General features: G+C 41.1%; 1 protein-coding gene across 5 annotated transcripts in view; it reads right to left on the reverse strand.

The window, feature by feature from the left end:
- The window catches only part of PDE4D (phosphodiesterase 4D), a 436,186-nt gene that overhangs the window by 43,318 nt on the left and 370,896 nt on the right, over positions 1-21,972 (reverse strand). For all 5 annotated transcript variants that reach the window (XM_076362675.1, XM_076362676.1, XM_076362678.1 and 2 more), the window contains exon 6: positions 14,962-15,074. In XM_076362675.1, coding sequence (XP_076218790.1) covers positions 14,962-15,074 — 113 coding nt within the window. The remainder of the gene's footprint in view (positions 1-14,961; positions 15,075-21,972) is intronic.

The raw sequence follows: 21,972 nt of genomic DNA on the forward strand, positions 1-21,972 counted from the left end.
GGTTTGCCTGGCACCCCGAGCAGGGACCTGTTTCCATTCCCCCCCGTCGCTTAGGTCCCCTCTTTCTACCTGGTGGCAAGAAGGCAGGGGATCCTCTGCTTCTCATGGAGCCTCCATCTGCTGCCTGCATCTGATGCAAAAAGACATCAGTCTATCCATTTACATGGGGGCTCACACACACACAGAAGCACATTTTTGCCATGAGAAGGACAGAAACATTGAAAAGGCTCACAGTCTGCAAGAAATTAAACTTCCTCCAGTCCTCCAAAGCCCCTACTATCTGATTCTACTAACTCTTTATCAAAGAGATAACAATGCTAAATAAAATGGGCTATGGGCTCCATCCACAGCCTGATGAAGTAAACTGAAAGACTCTCACTAGCTCCAGCAGGCATTAAATAAAGTTCTAGTTGAATCCGAACACACTGTTCAAATGCCCCAAGTAATGGGAGCAATGCTCTAGTACCACCTTCCAGCCCCCCCAGTGCCATACTTTTGCTCAATCTCCAAACCAGAGAACAAAACTGAAAGGTGTTAACAAGTGTAGTTCATCTGTATTGGACTGTACAGCTAACTAGGGAGTTTATGTCTTGTCTAAGGCAAATTCTATTAAAAATGAGTTATGATGTAACATTCCATAACTTCAGTGAATATTAAAGTTAATTTTCATACCAAGTTCATGAGATCGATATGCCTATCCTATTAATTACTGCTTAATTTAATGCTACATGTGTAAAAAGCATATTCCTAGCTTTTAAAAATGAAACATGCTGCTGATTATTAGACTGTTTTCTTAGCATGCATTAGGTGACGCAAATTCCCAATATTGCCCCATCCACCGTAAGCACAACACGTACTTTTTCTGACTAGAACAAACATTTGCCTTGTCTATTGTTCAGTGTACTGCTTTATTAATCACCTCATATTAAAATAACAGTATAAATACATAAAGTCCCAGGCTTTGATTAGAAAACTTTCCAAATGCAAAGGACTATGAAGGAAAGCTGAGCTCTTCATCCGAGTATGCAAACAGACTCCTTGAAGTCCCCTGGTAGTCAAAACATACAAGTCAAAACGGGTCTTATCACTTCCAGTGCTGCCACCTATGAGCCCAAGAGCAAGCCACCCAGCAGACGCAGCGTGGGTCGGCGTGACTCTTGCCATTCAACAAAGCTACATGCATCAGCAAAGGCAAAAGACCATCGCCGGACAGGACGTGGGGTGAACAGACAGATTGTGGAACAGATAGATTTGTGCAGAATGTGCTATTTCACAACAGCCAAGACACTGTAGAAGGAACCAAAAAAAGAAAACAAAAACAAACCCCAGATGACTCCTCCCTCAAGAGCAATTAAAGCACTGTTTCATACTTAGGCACACTATTCAAATGATAGGGTGTAACAAGATGTAAGACCAACACCTGTCCTCTCATCCTCCACTTAGGTCAGTCAGGCAGCTTTAGTTTTCTATGACCGGACATTTTTCAAGCTCTGATAATAATTGCAAGAACAAACCTAAAACCCCTATGTACATCAGCATGCTTTTATTTATACCACATCTATAAAACCTAAAAGACACATGAGCACAGGAGTAGTATCTACCTGGAAAGACAAAAAATTCACCACAACACAGTTATCAAATTCTTTTTCTTCCCACAGTTCTACTTTATCCCAACAGCACAGTTTTGTTGTGCATTGTTATATCATTCCTATAACCAATCCATCTTTCACAGCTCTGTGAAACAAAGATCAGATTACAGATGTATATTCCTGACCAACAAAGAAAAATCATTACTTAAGTTTTAGCCCCCGAATGCCAATATTTGTTTCTGCAGAAGTTTTCCAGAGCACTTCATCTTCTTATATTTAAAATTTAGTCATTCCATTTTAAAAATCAAGTTCTGTAAGCAGGGATGTACTTAAAGCTGTGCTAGAAATGCCAAGCTCTGACTATGTATCAACCGACTGCATCATCTTCACAGTGATGAGTTTTAAGAGCTCTTCTATAATAAAGCCTCTGAAACCTTTTCAACAACAACCAAAAAGAGCTGCAGAAAATCCCTCTCAGCTAGAAAATGTACCTATTTGGTTTTACTTATGCTAAGAAAAGAGAAAAAAGCAACTAATTACCAAATTATGAAATGCAATCTTACCTGGGTCCAGTATTCAGACATACAAAACTTAGGCCATGCTTCATAGCACAAGAAAAACACAGTCATTTTACTGAGAAATCTGAGCTCTGGGCTTTAAAGTTTATGCATCCAAAGAGATCTCTATGATTTGTCAAATAATTCATCACATTAATATTTCTCAGGAGTAAACGTGCTTATAAATTTTCCAGCTAAAGTTTCCATTGCAAGTGAAAAATAATTTCATTTGAAGACACCCTTATATACTTAATTTCAGATTTTGTTTTTTGTAAGCTGTCTTCTTGCAAGTAGTGTTTTTCAAAAAACCTCTGACATGCACATACAGAACAGCTTTGTAAATCCAGCAAAGATACTTTCTGCCTTCTTGTTGAGCCACACTAGCCTGCACTTACTCCAAAATGGCACTCTCATCTCTGCTTGTTGCTATGGCCACACCATACATCAGGCTTGCATTTTTTTTCCAGGCCTGTTTATGACAGGCCTAGGTGCTTCCTATTATGGTGCCTGCATCAGCACAGCGTGCATTTGCAGCAGCAGCGGCGGGAGCTGGCATCCGCCACCTAGGTGATCAGCATGCAGCAGAGGACAGAGATGCTGAGGAATCCGAGCATGCTCCCTGCAACACTGCACACAAGGGCTGCTGCGAGACACGTTACACAGCATGCAAATAATGCATCCGGATTTGGCTGAACAAGTCCTTTTAACTCTAGTTTTCTGTGGCAGCAAAAGCTGAACACGGGTGAGCTAAGGCTAAGAAAGGAGAAACCCAGGGAACCACATGTTTAGCAAAAATAAATACTGCATTTTGCAAGGTCTCAAGTACCTGTTTGTCCCCTTGGTTCTGAGATGCTGCTATTGAGCATCAGAGGCGAGCATTTTAATTCACAGAACAAGAGCACAGTAAAAAACATCTTGAGAAACCTGCTCACCATTAACTTTCAAGTGTAATTCTAGTATTTTATAGATTGTTTCATTAATTTCAGTTACTAAACTGAAAACATTTTGTTTGTTTCATGTGTACTTGTAGGGGAGGTCCCTCTGCGCATGGGGAAAACATGGCCAAAACCAAAGTATGATAACTCTCACACTACCCACGCACCACTTCGAACGTATCAGGGCTTACCCACCATACAGTAGGAAACAAAGTCATCAACACCACATTTGTGGCAATAAAGCTTACCAACAATAGCCAAAGATTCACGATACTGCTGACATACTCAAGAACTCAAACCACCTGCAGACCCAGCAGTAGCAAAGCTTACAGCCTAGTCATTATCCCTTAAAATCATTTGCAGAAGCACACAGAAAAGCAAAACTTTTTTTCTCAAAAAAAAAAAAAAAAAAGGTTATCAAGTCTTTAAAAAAATAAAAATTCAGATGTTCCTTGTATTCGTCATTACTTGTCACAGTCCCAGTAAAGTTTGGCAAATTTCAAGCACAGAAAATACGCTAAGTGCTCAAAAGATTGCGTGCATAAAGTCTGTTTTCTAGTCCATCTTGCCCATTTTTCATTAGAACATGCTCAAAGATGGTCAAGTCCACAACATCTACTTGGCAGCCTACTTTTCAGCTGTTTCTGCTCTTCAAACTCTTTCTTGCTCCATTAATGAAACAGCACTATCTTGCTATTCCTTTTGTTCTTACACTAACCCCTACTGTGCCTTCTGCTTACTATTCTTTCCTGCTGGAGTTGCACTACTTTTCCAGTGTCCCAAGCATGAAGTTTGTAGAAACGCTACTAAAGAGCACAGCCAAAATGTCACCTTGGGTGTTTATCCTTTCTTTGTTCAGATCAGCTCTGAAAACTAACAACTGCTTCCTTGTGTCAGTGAGCACACATGAATTATATCCTCAATCTGCAAAACTTACTCTTCATTTAGACCACCCTTTGAAGCTCCAATGGGTGACTGATGTTTTATGAAAATCATTGTTTCTACATATAAGAAACTTTCAGCGTGAGGTACCTTTTAATTTACATTTTACAGTGTATAATATACACCAATACCTGGAGAAAGAGTAAGAAAAAATATTTGGCACCTTCATTTCCAGTCCCTGCAGTTAAAATAACTTTTTCAGTACTAACTGGTGCAGTGCTGCCTTCCTGGATCTATTGACTGGTATCACTATACAACAAGAAAAGGGTATTTCATGATAAAATTCTACCTATCCACTTGGTGGTCCTCCTCTTAAAATTTGATTTATGGTAATTAAAATATCAGTATTGTTAGTCACTTCACTCTTGGCCATTAGAAAAGACATCTGTTACATCTGTTCATTCTGAATTGCAAAAGTCAAGTTTATGAAAACTTTCATATCTCAGCTGGCAGCATCAGGTCGTTTGCAAATCTGGGTAAAATTATTGCATTAAGGCTGTACAGTCAACCCAGGCCACAAGAAGATCAGACAGCCTGGTTTAAACACGTTAATGCCTGTTTGAACAGGTCCTTTCCATCATGTAAACTAATTCAATTAAAACCCACACATCACTATATCCATCAAACAATACTCCTGGCCTTATGCATCTAGGGAATATGACTGATGTAGCGGAATGGTTACGAGGTTGCAGTTAACTGTATACATTTCCTGTAAGGTCCAGCTGCTTATTCCAGAATAAAATGAACTCTGACTTTGTTTTGATTGCTTTAGATGACTTTGAAAAACCTGCTTGTAAATTTCTTCAAAAAGACAAACTTCACCCAAAAAGAAAATGCCACAGGTTAATATATGGTGCTTATGAACACAGGCAAGCGAAAGTTACCATCAGCACATGTTAAATTAGTGAGGGAGAATGATGGAGGAGCTTGAGAACCAGCCTGGACTACTGCACATGAAAGTAACTGCTGCCTCATTAACATTTTGCCAACATCAAGTGTTGATGAGAGTGGATTGCATTCTGATGTTCAGGAAACCTGCTAATGAGTGATCTTTCTAGCTGAAAACCTAACTTACACATGAATGTATGCAGTGGGGAGCGCAGGGAGTCCTGCCACTGAGCTGTGCCACGCAGACACTAACTGGACAGTACAGCTGAACACGTGAAAGCAGCAGGAAGATGCTCTGAAGTATGTTTCCAGACTTGGGCCACCACAAACACATCTTAACTGCTCCACCTCAGTTCCCCAACCTGCTAAACAGAATTACTTCTGATCTGTAAATTGAGTGACATGAATGTATATCACTGTAGCACAGCGTAGGCAATTTTTTTTAAACATAACTTGCAGTACAAGTAGATTAAAAAAGAACCTTAAAGATGTGTTGTTTCACAGGTGAAAAGCTAACTCAGATATCGATGTTATGTGTTTTATATTCTGGGCTGTTTTAAACAGATCCATAAGCTACTTCCATACTTTTTGTACAAATTAGAAACTATCCTTGACCAGGAAAGATGAGCTATGCAAAATTACATATGTATATTAATTGCAACTCTGATATTTCTTATCTATAATAAAAGATCAAAATCAATCAAATTTAACTGGAAGGTCTAATTCCAGTTTAACTTTCCTTTGTCCTCTTGCTTTCCCTCCCCAAATAAAACCAATAGCAAAAATGCATAAACCAGCAGCCTTTCCCATAGCAATTCTGAACAGAGGGTTTATTTAAATATTGTCTTGCTGAGGGATCTTACAGAAGTATTCAGTCAGCTCAATTTCATTATCTGATCATATATTAGTGGGTTACAACTTAATTAATAGAAGTAGCAAGATGTCTAAATTTTATTTGTAGATAATCTTGTAAACAGGCCCTGCACATCAGCTTGATTCAATGTTGCTCCGCTGCTTGTGATTTATGGCAGATGATACTATTGCCCGTGCAACTCCATTTCCACACCTGGAGCAGGCAAGCAGAGCCAACGACAGGCAGAACTTTCCCTAGCACAGCAGTGTCTCCCTTGGCTGGAGATTCAGATGAAGCAGCAGTCCCCATTGCAGCATGGCTCCGCCACCAGGCACGTAGCAGGGCAGCCACAGGGAAGCTGCAGCTGAACTGCTTGGAGGTGAACCCCAGCTCAACAGGCAGGTGCTGGCCACTGCCCTGCTCACACGGTTTCAAGGCAGGATGAGTAGCACCACTTTCCATCATGCCTTAGCTTGCCTACATTCAGTTTTGCAGCTACACAGGGGACTGGCTGCAAGTTAACTAGAACTGGGATCAATTTCTATTGAGATATGCTCTATTTAAAAAAAAAAAAAAAAAAAAATCAGAACAGGACATATCCATCCATAATACACTTAACTCTATAGCAAGACTCCTAAACATGGGAAGTTTTGGCAGATGATACCAAAACCCCTACTAACGTAACTGAGACAGAAGAACAGTTTCTTAGTACAGTTTCTTTATGAGGCAGAGGCTGAGTTGACGTTTCAGCAAAAACCACATTCATTGTACCAAAGCTTCACATAACAGCAGAAGCTGCCTCTTGCTGGAAACACAAAATTTATTAAAAAGAAAAAAAAAAAAAGAAGAAAAAAAAAAAAGAATGGCTACTGCTCTCTGAAATGCTTCATATCTTACAGTCCAACCTTGATTACAGCAGCACACTACTATGAGTACAATGCAGGAGTTCTTGGCTCTAAATACTGTCACAAGGAGCCACAAGCATTTTAATATTTATCATGCCTTTCAGTAGCTATGAATTCCACCTTTATTATTAAGCAAGAAGTTATGAAGTGCTCATGTTCATGAAGCCTTTTTGAAGTAAAACCTGTGGAAAAAAAATCAGTATTTTTTGTAAATGCCATGAAAAGGCACATAAATGTTTGCATTTTAACTTTAAATAATTCAACTGCTGGAAAAAGGTCTTAATTTTCAAATCCTCTATTATGGTGGTTGAAAGTAAAGTTATTTTCCCCACATCAAGTCCTAGTTATTTACTCCATAACATTTTGTCTATATTATTCTGTGCCATTACGCTAAAAGGAAAGAATCTTTCATACTGTGGCATTTCCTATAATTAAAGAGGCTACAAAAAGGGCTGTTTGTGTGTTGGTATGGACCATTTGCTTATATTTATGGAAAAAATTATCAAGTTATTAGTGACTGGAAAGCTATGCAATCCTAGAAGCAGCTAAAAAGCTGAAAAGTGTTAAATCATAGCAACCCTCAGAGAAGCATCATTCCTCTTACGTAGCTCTCACATCCAGGACTTTTTAAGAAGCAGAGAATGAAAGATGCAGAAAACAATTAGTTTTTTCTAAAATTTGAAGTACAGACTAAATCTGTGAGATTAAGGGTTTCTAACTTGTTTTGGAGCCTTGAAATACCAGTGTTCTTTCTATTGGCCATCAAGGGTCAACTCTAGGCTCCTTTCCGCTGGCACAGAATGGAATAACCTGTGCGGTGCACTTCTGTTTGAGAAAAGCCCTGACAAACAGCAGAAGGGGCTCACCCCACCACCTGATTAAGACGTTTCCAAATCACAAATGCCTGCTCGTCATGGCCCAGGGAGGCGAACGTTTGCCATCATGTACCCACACATGGAGAAGGGATTGCTCACAATTCAGACACCTTGAGCTTCACCCACATTTGCTTCTTTCTCAGCAACACACCTATAGCTCTATCATACCACCAAAGCCCCCAATTACTACCCCTGTAGAAGAAAGGAGCGTTTCATAATTTTTCTCATTTCACACCAACCCCACAGCTCCTATGGAAGCAACACGCATTTGCACAGGAGAGATTTAGCCACTGCTGAACTGGCACCACTATTCCATCCACTTGTTTCTGAGAAGATGGAAGTGTTCATAAGTGATAAGGAATGATTAGTGCAAGCCATCTGGCACGAGAGCAAGTTTCACCCGTTATCTCGCTGCAGCACGTCCTTGCGCAATACGGCCAGCAAAGTGCTATCTCCTTGTTTTATATATATATACACACACACCTCACTCATCACTGCGGTTACCCGAGGGCAAGTCTGTTGTTCTCCAGAAGCATGAGTAGTCTTACATGGGAGCAAGTAAGGTTGTGCACAGGGAACTGCACTCCAGCCCACAGGTCTTAAAATCCTTTTGGACTGGCTTCAATACGTGGAAAGGGAGGAGTGAGCCTGTGAAGGTAGTCCTTCCTTACCTCCACAGTCCTCTTTTCCTTTCCTCTTGTTATGAAGTACAACAAAATTGGGGAACCTGCACAAATATGCATTAATTCAAATTCAGGCTCACTACTTTATCAGTATGCCTTTACTCTGTCACTGTACAAACTGAAATCCTTAATGAATAAAAAATTTCCTGATGCTGCACCCAACAAGCTTTTTCTTGCTAACAGCTGCCCCTTAATTGTAATCTTCATCAGAAGCAGCACTCTAAAGAGCTAACCAAATGCTCGGATTTTCCTAGCAAGATCTGGGAACATAAGAACCAATTAAACTATCATGTCATCCAGCTAAGTGCAATGGCATTGCCAGACATTATATAAAAGAGGACTGTCACACAACAAACCTCAGAAGTTTTTCATCTGGATACCCAAGCTCTTTAAATCTGAGAAGCAAAACAGAGACGCTGCCTGCTCTGCAACAATTTAGTCAAGAGAACAACAAATTTCTTTTCTACTGTTACACATTTCCAGCACATATTTTTCATGTGCAATAGCTGAAACCCAAGAGAATGACTGATGTTTCAATCCTCTTAAATGGGTATGACAACATTATCCTGTCCCTTAATTGGAAACAGGTCACTCTAATCGGTGGCTATGGCAGAAGAGGATACAATTTTACTCTGGCTGAGCTTCCACGTTTGGAAAAAGTATTGCAAAAAAGTTATGCTCCTACATACAAAATGTAATTTCTGAAGACAAGCTTCCAACCGTGCAATGAACCTGTCCCCAAAGTTGGCAGCAAGAATTCAAAAAAGGCAACTCTAAAAACTAGTCTGTTAATAAAAGACTGAGCCAGTAGCATGTTTACAGAGCAATATTTACTAGTTCTAGACTCAGACCATCTAGGCTCCTACAAAATTATTGACCACCACAGCACTTAAGGTTTTCCACAGAGTAAGACAAAGATAAAACAGATGAATGGACTAAATCAAGAGTCAGAGCCTGTCATCAGCTCCATAAATTCTGGGCATGGGGAAACCTAGAGAGCTGCTGTCAGCCTGCGGGAACACGATGCTGCTTCTCCATCCAGTGACCGGTGCCTGTGAAGAGCTGCCAAGAGGTAGGAGGCGCTTTCTGGCCCCATTCCTCTCGCCCCAGCAAGGGTCACGCAGGAATGCAGGCAGCAGGGCTCTCCCCTGCCCCTGGGAAAACCCAGTGGAGGTAAAACAGCACTTCTGTTTGACGCATGTTAGGGAATTTATACATGGTCCATTATTTGAACTAAGTAATTAGTTTAGCCTCACTCTTTCCCCGGATATTACGTTAGTCAGCTCCTCGTTGTCTGTGTGAGCCTTTTAGCACTGTGAAGGAGGAAAGGAAAAATACTTCTTAGCAGCAGGAAAATGTGATTATAAAACAGCTCAAATTGGCAGGAGACTTCAGGAGGGAATGTAAAAAAAAAAAAAAAAAGTAACTGAACAGATTTCAAGTTGTCTTTGTTTCCTTCAAGTGTAATTTTAGTTTACATTAAATGATTACAGGTAGGTAATTTTTTAAAATAAAGCATCATTAAGATTATTGTTTGAGCGTACGTAATGGGTGACAAGCACAGGACCATAAACATAAACCAAAATCCAACTAACATTTGCACTGAGTGTTACATTAGCGTAGTCTTTGGAAAGTATTTGGTTGATAACATCAATGCTTTGGGCATCTTCAAAGCACTCAAAAATCTCGGAAAGGTTTTTTTAATAGTAACTAGTACTAGTAACTGTCTGTAAATAGACTTCTGTTTTAATCTGTGAGCACTTGCACATAGTGGTATACAAGTTGGACAACTATAAGACAGTTTATACTTAAAAAGTAGTTTCATAGTTAACATGATCAAACTAAATGAAACCTAAATCTTCTTAGCTTTAATACCTAAAAAAGCTTCCTGGAGAAAAGGCATTCACGTAAGTTTATAGTGGGAAAGAAATACCCAGTGAATAACCTTTTCCAAACTCTTGTTCATTACCAGTTATCAGCAAATCCTGCAAAAATGCTGTCATCTGCAGTAAACTTAAAACTGAAACAGAAGCAACATGAATTGAAACTTTTTCCATGTCTAAATTCAGATACTCAGACACACAAAAGCAACACACTAGAGATGTTTGCAAAATCATCATTACAGAAGTGAAAATACACTTTTGCATATCAGTTTCACTGTAAGTATTCCTCCACGTTTGACTAATCTACAATTAATGCTGTCTAGCAGAAAGTGGTTGCTGCATCTTTATTACTGGCATTCTTCATTTATTTATTGTCTGTCACAGAGCAACTCTCAGATCCAGAATCAGGGACTTAAGCTAGGTACTGCATACTGGAAGAAGATAGTTCTCCCAGAGAACTTAAAATCTATTAATTTTTGCTTTAATCTTGTTTGGCATGAAAATTAGAGGGGGTTATTCATTAAAAAAAGAGCAAATTAGTAAAAAAGTAAAAAAAAAAAAAATCTCTGCAACCTGGAAATTTTAAAAAGATCATTTGCTTGTACAAGTGTATCAAAGTGTATCTCTGTCTAAAGTTAGAAATCACAATCAGCAAGCTAGTACCCACCTAAAAACTATGTTTTTCAACACAGATATTACTCACAATTCAGTTTAGCAGAAATTGATATGGGTTAGCATCTCTGGAAATCAGAACAGTTAAATACAGGCATCTAATTATGCCTTGGGATCCTATCTTTAGTGACCCAAATTGGTAAACTATTTCCTAAAATGAATTTATTTCTGTTCAAGTAAGCATCACGCAAAAAAACACAACAGAGCCACAGTCCACTCACGTTAGCCAATATTAACAGTACATGGTATAGAAAATCAGAAATAGGACTGCAAAAATTTAAGACATTTTAGTCAATTTTCCAAATTTAAGATGCTTCTTATTTGTTTCCTAGTTTCGGAGCCTTTCAAGACTTCACAGGGTTTCTACAGGGGTACGAGGACAAGAAACTTCCTGTGCTTTTAAAAAGAAGCTGGGATTCTCTTGTTAGTACCCAATTCCAGAAGCTGGTAATTTAAGAAAACACCAAGTACTGTAAGAATCATTACAACATAATGACAACTAACAATACTTTTAAATACTATGTCCTTTCGAAATCAGATTTATTTACGAACTACGCCTATGGGTGCATCACAGATCTATCCATCAGTTACTTCATGTGCAATGCCTCCAGGGACTTGGAAATCTGCTTATCACAGGGATGGCTGGAAAATAGGACATCATCTCGATATTACAGTCATCCTGGTGTAACTTTGGCAGCCAAGCATCAGGGCTGGCTTCCTACAGAGCTGACCTAGAGCACGTTTTCAGAGTTTTTGGGGTTACATGTACTGCCACAACATGCTGGGGCTCATCTGGAGATTGTGGAGAGCACCCTGTGCCTACTGCTTCAAGCAATTTTAAGCAAGGAGAAGAAGGATTTTTTCGTATATGTGCGTCATCCCACTTTCAGTCATACAAAGCTGTGAGCTGGCATGTCATAGACTACTGCTAACTGAGCACGAGAAGCATCTAAACAAAATAAATAGCCTTGGATTGGGACATGCTAATCTGAGTCCTGTGCAGGCATTACTGACGGGTAAGGGGATTCCACACAGATGCAATCAACGGTTCAGACTGCCAACTCCCTGCACAGAGAGGGATGGGAGGTAAGAATCACTCCCTGGCCTACTTCAGGCATTCAGGACACACAACACTCTTTCCTCCCTGAATTTTTTTCCTCTACTATGGCAGCCTTTGCACGATGGGCAAAAGCTCTTACCTGGTGCAGAGCTCAGCTCTTATGCCACCCCTTACGTCTCACACATGCTCACATAAATAAGGAAAACTAACACTGATGAAAGTGCTGTTATATATATATATAAAAAAAAAAAAAGGGAAATAAATAAGGGAAGTAGCTGAGAGTCTGGAAAAAACCCCAATCCAACAATCTTGTGCGCTAGTTCTTAAAGAAACCCAGCGAAAGGGAAAGAGGGAACCACAGTGAGAAACCATGTTCTGTAGCAACAACATTCCTTTTCCTGATTTTCTCATCTGATTTTACAGGACTTGCTCTGGGGATAGAGAACTGGGTACTTTTGAATATTCATTGCTGTACTCAAGTCTATGTCCTTAACCCTGAGCAAAGTTTCTCTACTTCAGTTTCTCTATAAACTAAAATAGTATAGTTTACCTATATGCCTCACAGAGGTGTCACGGTTTGCAGTTATATTACAACAGTAGGTGCTGTATAAATGCCGGATACGTTTTAATAATCAGGAATAACATTATTCTTTAGAACAACCTGTTACACACCTAAAATTAAAATCCTCCTGCACTAAATTTTCTCACATTATTATATGGGCTTGCTGGTTTATATTCAAGATAGTGCCATTAACCATAATGTGAACAGATTTACTTTTACAAAAAACCCCCCACCAAACACTGAAAGATGTCACAGATTCACTTCTATACACGGGGGGCAGATTTCCCAAAAAGGCGGGGAAAAGTTTACCTTAAGAATTGAGTATGACCTGCAAAACCAAACAGCGGCTATTCCTTCCCAATACAGTAATACCAGGCTCTTCCTAAATACTGCAACATGAAACAGTAAATAGCAATAAAGTGCTTTAGACATGTACATCCATATTCGATAGATGAGGCAGACTGAGGCAATACATTACTGCAATATAAAAATTCCAGTTTTGATGTAAAGCTTTGCATCATTCTTACTGACCTTTAGATTAACTATGACAACTAGGCTTACTGTGTACCCCGCATCGATCCCTTGTCTGCATGATCTTATGTTGGAAACAAGATGAAAAACCTTTTCTGAATCACATTTTTCTTTTCATTTTAATAAACACGTATGAAGAATGTTTACCCTGTAATCTATGGCAAACAATTCTTCAACCAGTTCAAACAAATACCAACAAAACATAGTATCAGATGTAGCACCTCTGTGTTTACTTTAAGATGCAAAGCAATTGTCATGTTTTATTTTAAAAACAAATCCTCTTTAGGTAAAAATCTGAATATACTTGACAAAACTTAAGATGCATTGATTTGCAATTAGTTTTATCTTATTCTAAAAAACAGCTTGTCCTCATTGTTCATAAAATATACTGCATATCCTATCTGTTTTAGGGAGGTAGTAAATAAATACTTGAAGAATGTCCAGGAACTTGTGAAACAGTGGCTATACAGACATCACAAATCAGGGAACTGATATGCGTTCAAACTTGCTAGCAAGGAAAGATCGGGCCGTACGTGTTGGTCTGATCTTACTCCCCTTGAAAACAACGTCACTGGATTCAAATAGCGCTAAAGCAGACTCCGAAACTCTTCACTTTGTAACTTGCCAATATGTACGCAATATGCCCTGAATAATGAGATCTTTCAACTGGCAATAAAAACTGAAAACACAGTTCTGAGAATAGGGCAATGCCAGGCAGATAACTCTTAGAGATTTAATTGCTGCTAAGAGCCTCTAAAGACAAGAAAAGCACAAGGGATATTATATTATGGGACTAAACCGCACAAGAGTGCAAACACCTTACATCTTACACACCGGCTGAGTTGAACATGGACTTAAAAACAATCAATAAGAAACAGTAGGTATTTGATAAGGGCAGTCAAAGCAAGACAGAAGAATTTTAAAAAGGCATAAGCTGAGTCAAAACCACTAGTTTCTGACTTTAAAAAAAATCCTAATTGCAACTAAAATGGTTAAAAGGTGCTAAAATATAGATCATCAGCTGCTTTTGCAGACATAAGAGAGGCAAAACCAGCCTATTTATTTAATTAAAACTTTCTTCTCTCTCATTGTACATATAGCTCCCCAAGTACTCAGAATATCAGTTGATGACAAATATAAATTCTGAAGCAAAACAGTAGGCTTATCAATTTGGCTTTAAAAATTAACTCCAGAAGTGTAGCGACATACTGTTTGCAAATCAAAATCACGACAGAAAGTGTACTTATGAATGGAGCATGTGGAAACTATTTCAAACGGCAGAACACAGGCACAGACCAGATACCAGCACATAGTCCCCGGCTAACACGCATCCTCAGCTTCCAGGAAGGGAAGGCGCACTCTCTCTCAGAAACACACCCCTGGATCTAGGTGTCTACAGTGACCATTGTGATGGCACCTCGGTTCTGAGCGAGAACTTTCACAATAAATCGTGTTATGAAAGCTGTTAGCATTACTGTTTACAAATAAAATTCAGCCTGCAGCTCCCCCGGGATCAAGATCTACCTTTGTCACCTTTTCATGCTACTTTCTACACCATTTTCTAGGAAAGATCCCTAAGTTCAGAATGGGATGCTGCGAGAAGAAAGAGCAACGGAAGGGATTATCGCCGGCAGCCAAAAACAATCTCTTTTTGTTTTTAAATTGAGACACACAGGGAAACAGTGTAGCTTTCCAAGACCTGCATCACTTTCACAACTTGTCCTGAAATTTAAGACAACTATGTATAAACCACACCAAAAGCCTTGCCTGCACCCAAGCGCGCATAAGGAGACCGTTGCTGCCCGCGGCAAGTTTCTCAGCCGGGGCTGTTGCACCCAGCGGACCCCCTCCCGCCGACACGGGGGCGCGTGCCCGGGGGAGCCCGGCCGCGCCGCAAGCGCGCCCGCCCCCGGGCTGCAGCTGCGGCTACACCGCCCCCCTCCCGCCCCGGGCTGACGCGACCCCCGCGCCCGCCCCGCGCGGAGGGAAGAGCCGGGGCGGCGGGGCCGGAGCCGCGGGCTCCTACCTTGTTCGAGGCCATTTCGCTGACGGAGTGCCTGGTCTGCAGGGTCTCCAGCTGGTCCAGGCACCAGTCCAGCTCCTCCAGGGTCTCGCTGGCCAATTTTTGGTAGGCCTCCTCTGCGAAGAGACAGGGAAAGGCGTACTCAGTTCGCAAGCGTTTCACAGGGCTAACGGCGAGCTCCAGCGGGTCCATCCTCCGCTGCCCGGTGCCCACACATGAGTGCTGCTCCCTCATATTGCCAGCCCGGGCGGCGCGGCTCTTGCCCTCCGCGGGGCCGCGCTCCTCTTCGGAGCCACCGGGTCGGCGAGCGGCGGCGCCGGCAGAAACTTTCCGCCAGCCGGGCTCGCCGCCTGCCTTGCCTCGCCTCGCCTGCCCGCCCCGGGGCCGCGGCCGGCCGCAGCGCCGCCCCCTCGCAGGCAGCGCCGAGCTCCGCGGCCGCGCAGCAGCCCCGCGGCGGCGGGAGGCCGGGCCTGCCGTCGGCGGGGCGGCGCAGGCAGCGATGAATCAGCGCGGCCGCCGGCTGCGGCCACCGCGCTTCCTGTTTTCGCAGCTCCGCCGGCGGCAGGGCTGCGGGCGGGGGCCCGCCGCCCCCCTCCGCCGGGGTCTCTTGCTCGCGCGCGCTCTCACACACGTTCACACACGCTCACGCACACGTGCTGCCTCCCTCTCGCTCGCACACGCGCCCCCTCACACACACGCGCGTACTCTCACTCCCCCCCCCCCCCGACCCCCCGCCCCGACCCCCCCGCCGGGAGCCACCGTGGGGTGGTGAGCCCCACAAAACTCGGCGCGGAGCCGGCCCCACCGCGGGCACCCGCCGGCCGCGCTGAGCGGTTGTCCTCGTATTTTCTTTCCTACCCACAGGGGTACCATGAGAATTAATTGGTTAATGTTTATAAAGTGCGGGGAAGATGTAAAAACCGCGTGAGTGCTCGGCATAATGATCACCCGCCAAAGCACCAGCCGTTAAAGGAGTGTTCAAATAACGGCAGTAGTGTTTGCTCTAATCCAAAAGCCTCCGTGCGTGTGTGCGTGCACACACAAGGTATCACATGTTGGCTGTAAGCAAAAAAAGGGTTGATGAAAGTTTTGGAACTGGACCCAGCAACAGAGTATGGGAAATGGACCCAATAACGGTATGGAAAGCCATGGTTTAAGCAAAACTGCTTATGTCACATTGGAGCTAACTGTCTTAAAACGTGCAGGAGTTTCACTTAGAGAGAGGAAGACGTTCCCTTCTTCAATAACTCTCCAACAGCAGGAGATCTGTTGGTATGCAAATAACTTCAGAAAAATAATCCCATGTCTAGGGCGTGAGCCTCACCTACAAAGCCTGGCTATTTTTTTTTCTGATGTAGATCAGAAGGGGATAATGCTTCTCCACACTGAACTCTGAGCTGAGTGAGTTTTAGCCCAGGCACGCTGTCTTGCAAGCTGTGTATCTGAGACACGAAGTTTTGAAACTCCTGGCATGCACGCTTCTGGATCAGCTACATGCAAACATAACTCCAAAGTAGAGAAATGTTTGTTCAGTGGGCTTGTTATTGCCATCTAAAACATCTCCCTTAACTTGTTTCACATCAAATTAACCTTATTTTCAAAATGTCAGACAAGGGAAAAATCAGGCAAACAAATTAACTAAAAATCCTTTTCAATAAAACACCCCAGCGTGGACTACTGCCAAATAGCTCAGTGCATTACTGTTCAACACCTAGGATACGAGATTCGTATCTTTTTACATTTCAGAGCACGTGCTCAAAAACTTTGGGTTCCTTCACAGCTGTTAAACTTTGCATACTTGTGGCTATTGGAAAAAACACAACTTTGAATAATGTCCATTCACCTCTGGAAAAAGGCAACGTGAGAACAAGAAGTTTGGACTGAGATTAATTGGCAGAACCGTTTAAAGAAAATTTTGCAGTGCCTGCCTGTATCATGATTAACCTGCCACTTCAGCAAACACAACACTAACCGATACGGAACAAAAAACATCCCCATTGGACTGTAAACACTGTCTTTCAGATGTGTCATACTTACTAGAAATGCTATCTGATCCAAAAGAATTCCCCTGGCAAATAAAGTCAGGATTTTCCAGCCTGTTCACCCATCAAAAGAGAATCCGTGAGAACAGAAGACGTTCTGCAACACAGCTCACTAGTTCTTGAACATGACTGGGTTACTGACCTCACAGTGTAGATTTCATCAAGATCAGTACTGGAAATAGAAATAACTTTGTTTATAGTATGTTTGTAAGTATACCACGTTAAATGCTTTTGATGAAGCAGAGATGTGGTTAATGTATGCATAGTTATCTGATGACCTTACACAATTATTTCATTGAGGATAAAATGCATAATAAAATGAAGTGAGGTAGAACGAATCTGTATGATGTTATTTTGTTGCTAGCCTGCAGCCTGCCCTTCAGCAGTTCTTGAAAATCAGATATTGGGAAACTTGTGTTTTTCTTCACAAGTAAACATCATCCCTTCTAATACTTAAGAGAGTAAGAGGGTAAGGTTTTTCCGAGAAGTAAGAAAACAACAAAATAGACTTGAAGGATACCATAGTTAGGTAAAAGTAATGAAATGTTCAGTTTGTTATTTATTTTAAAACTTATTTTTCTTGTTACCCATGTAGCAACAATACATATTACCAACAGCACCTTACATTCAGGAATCTTTATCTACTATCCACCTTCCCAGTGAATCTCAAAGCACATTAGAAACCAGAATCCATCACTCACAACGGAGTCCCATCACCCTTGGGATGCTTCTCACCATCTGTCGTTTCTGACTCCCACACTTCAGGAGTCTGTGGCTGCCGTGGGGACCCGACTGACCACTCAGACTAAGTAAACTTCTGATGGCCAACGCTAGGCTAAAGACTTGCTGGACTCAGCACCTCCTGCCAGCTCTCAGATGGCAGAGCAGTCAGGCCAGCCCTGATAGCTTAAATGGAAATAAGAGGGTTTCTAACTGGTGACAAAGTACCCATCAAACAAGCATGCCTGCTTTGTTGCCGCAGTTCTGAAGGGCAGAACAACCATAGGAAAGCTTTTTTCTAAACAGCACTGAAGCTCTAAATTTGGCCCACACTTTTGTTGTTATACAATGTAGTGGAAAATGTTGTCGAGGTTAACAGCTTTTCAAGTATAACACCCCATCACCACTAAAATAAGACTAAAAAAATAATTATCAGCCATGCAGCTTTGACAGCCTCACAACACTGTTTCTGCCCTCTGTATTACCTCTAAGGTAAGCACCCTGTAATTATTCCCAGCCAGGATGGATCTACTAATCAGTTTTTTTGGTATAGGCACATGGTCAAGCTTCTCTGCCCGCCTCCCCCCCCCCCCCCGATGATGAAGTCCTAAAACAGATTAACTTCTGTAAATGAGAGGGGTTTTGAAATTTCAAAGGTTCTTTTTATATCTCATTAGGCTTTAATAAGAGGGAGACAAATACAGTTTAACACCAGTTGCTTTAACAATTTGCATGTTATTTCATACATGATTTTAGAAAAAAGGAAGTGACAGCAAATGTTCTTTTTACAGTTCACAGATTACTACAAACAATTCCACCATATGTAGCTTTCAGTACGGTACATAGAAAAAACAAATGAACGGCTAGCAGAAAGAAAAAGTTCAGCCATAATAATTTGGCACTGCACACCTATTTTTTAAAAAAAGGTGTTCTACTGTCTGTTTTTATAAAAGATTTGATTCTTAGGACAGTTCCTAATACAACACCAGAGACAGCTGTACTTGTATTCACACCCTTATTCAGGAACAACTTCTGTTCAAAATTTTCAAAGGTGAAAATTATTGTATGGCAATAATTAGGAATAGTGTCCACTTTACTTAACAGTTGATGATGATTTTCATATACGGTGTCCTACTATTCCCAGAGAACAAAAAGCAATACTAGACTTTTCTACTAGCACTCAAGTGCATTTGTACTAACCTTTGCAGTACTTTAAGGAATTTCAGCAGAGCAGAAGGAAAAGGTAAGTACGAATTCTTCACTGTTGTCCAATTGGTTGAGATTGTCAGAGTGATGCAAAGAGGCTGGAAAAGAGTTGACTCAGAAAGCGCACAGCCAAGGGCTTTGACCACTGTGTTGCCTTAAAATGGGAGTGTCTTGGAGGCAAGACAAAGTCACTGCCAAGCAGTGGCGTGATCCAGATAGGCTCAGCGTGTGTGTTGTCTTTTGGGGTGCAGGCAGCTGGAAGAAGCTCTGGAAAACTCCAGGCTACTCTAAATGAAGACGAGCTGAAGATTTACTGTGACACTCAGACCCTGAACAGCTTCCCTGAATTTTCTGACCACCTTTCTGCTCTTCTAGCTAGTGTAAGCTTGAAGTTTGGAGCAACAGAACTGCTGGGCCAGGAGTTTCAGTTTCTCTTACTACTACAGCATTTAAAAAAAATCCTCTGGTTTAAACTAAGAACTTTTCTGTAAATGAGGATGTTTGTATTTACAGCCTTAGCTGATGGCCTGTATATTGAAGTGACTGACATTTTAGTCAATGTTGGCACCTTCTATTAAACATAGCCATATTAACACTGATTCAGCGTAGAAATAGGTATCTGTATTCTTAGTTGCCCATTTTACAACTGAAAAAAAAACCATTTTGCTTTTAGGTTTTACTGAGAAAATCGTAAATATTGTGACTTAAAGGCTATCTTTCTGGAGATATTTTTGTTTAACATCTAGAAATTTGTGGACATCCCTCCACAATCACAAGTAAAACAAAATACTCTTGATCAGATTTTGGAATGAGCATCTGGGAAGACAACTCAGCTGCAGTTGATTTGTCAGAAACTGTTTTGATGGTCCCAGTCTGAACACTCACTTTCTTCTATGCCAGGAATCTCTCCAAGTTTACACTCCAGTGAAGAAAAATGCTTTGTACCGGTTAGTAGCCTTATGCATAGACGGACTGTGTCAAAATGACCAGGACTCGTCTTCTTTCTGGATGTGATGAATCTGCAGGACCCCCCCAATGTACTGCTTTATACAATGCCAGTAGCACTAGCCTTAGGCTACGGAAACTGTGTTATCTCCTTGAACAGCAAATGTAGTAACCTCCAGGAAATAATAGGAGCAAAATGATAAAGTCTAGTTATGCACAACTTGTTGAAATACTTGACTACACTAATGTTACAACAAAGGACTGTATAAAGAAATACACAGACAAAACACACATTAAATGAGGACCTAGGAAAAAAGGGGGGGGTTATCCCCCAACATTTTGTATTTCTCTCATGGTCTCGGAGAAATCCACATATGCCATACAGCAATCTCTCTATACCCTAAGACTGTATTTCAAGGGCAAAGGTATGAACAATATGTGTTTATGTTCTTAGAAAACCAGGTAACAGGAAGGCTGCAGATATCTATGAAGAAGTTATCAGGCTCTTAGAACAAGCCTATTATAGTTAGTTCAGAGTAAATAAGGCACTTTTGACTCTTCTAGATGTAGAAGAACTGTATCATTAGGCTCTCAGTATGTAGTTCAGTTTCACTGCGTGGGGATGGGGATGTTACTTGTGCTGGCTTCCTCTGTTTTTTTCTGTTAAATGTTTGGTCTACTTCTTGGAAAAAGCTTTGGAACGAAGTTACTCATACTGATATAATTTGTTGTAAAGTCTAGAAGTACTTCTGTATTAAGTATTTGCAAATTCATCCTAGGAAACAGTCTTGTGATGCCAGAGTAGTACAGCAGACTCCCTTCCTCTTTGATCAGTTTGGCAAAGGACTAACACATTCCTTACTCCACTACCTGTAAGAATCTGCCAGAAGGACCACTGTCACTCACTCACTGGTGAAAAGAAGTAAACCCTTCCATCAAGCAATCAACCTTGTGCAAAATAAAGAAAAAGAGGAAAGCTCTTGATTTTCAAGTAGCAAAATGTTCTTTGCATGCATTTTTATTGCTTTCTTTTAATGAACAAACTGCATTTTGAGAAAAGATGTTTCTTTTTTAAAATTAAGCTGCCTTCTTATCCTATTTCTTGTATTATACAAAAAATATTTTTTCTAGGTGAGAGGATGTATCCTCAAGATCAGTTTCCCCTGTAGCTGTAAAACAGTTTGTTTCTAAGGAGGATACTGCTGTTGATTGAACATAATGAGCAAAGTGACAGATTTTCAAAGTAGAACAGAATTAGAGGCAACAGGCACAAACTGAAACACAGGAGGTTCCCTCTGAACATGAGGAAACACTTCTTTACTGCGAGGGTCACTGAGCACTAGCCCAGGTTGTCCTGAGAGGTTGTTGAGCCTCCATGCTTGGAGATCTTCAAAACCCATCTGGACACGGTCCTGGGCAACTGGCTCTAGGTGCCCCTGCTTGAGCAGGGGGATTGGACCAGATGACCTCCAGAGGTCCCTTCCAGCCTCAACCATTCTGTGATTCTGTGATTAAATTAGCAGTTGAAAAAATAAAGGCCATTTTGGCAAAAAGTGAGTGGTTCAAATAGCCACGCTGTCATGTTTGCTGTTCTGTAATAGTCTCTGACCCTAGTAGAAGGGATCAAAGGATATTACATTGTCCCTATCAGGATTTTGCTGAAGAGCTCAACTCATATATATTATTCTGGACATTATGATGAAAACAAGAAATAAAAATCACTAAATTTATGTGTGTAAAACTTTGCTGCTAAAAAGACCTACTAACAATTTTGTTTTCTTACTTTCTTAGAACATATGATCAGAACACAAAGGAATAGATCAAGTTTTTGTCAAAAAACAATACAAGCCCATTAGAAACCATCAACTTCACTTTTAAGCAGATTACTGTTCATTTCGTCTGAGATGTCAATAGCTCCAAGACCCAGAAACTCTACTGTGTCACAAAGTCTTTATTGCCAACTGGAACTTGTTTAGATCAAGCTGAAATGTGAAAATTTGGAGTCCCATCTGGGAAAGAATTTCAGGATCCCTGTTTGGTTTTGAGAGTTCCTCAAAAACTTTATAAATGCATATTCAGAAATCACTGCAGAATAAAATAA

This window comes from Aptenodytes patagonicus, chromosome Z (assembly GCF_965638725.1).
Source record: "Aptenodytes patagonicus chromosome Z, bAptPat1.pri.cur, whole genome shotgun sequence".
NCBI classification, from domain to species: Eukaryota; Metazoa; Chordata; class Aves; order Sphenisciformes; family Spheniscidae; genus Aptenodytes; species Aptenodytes patagonicus.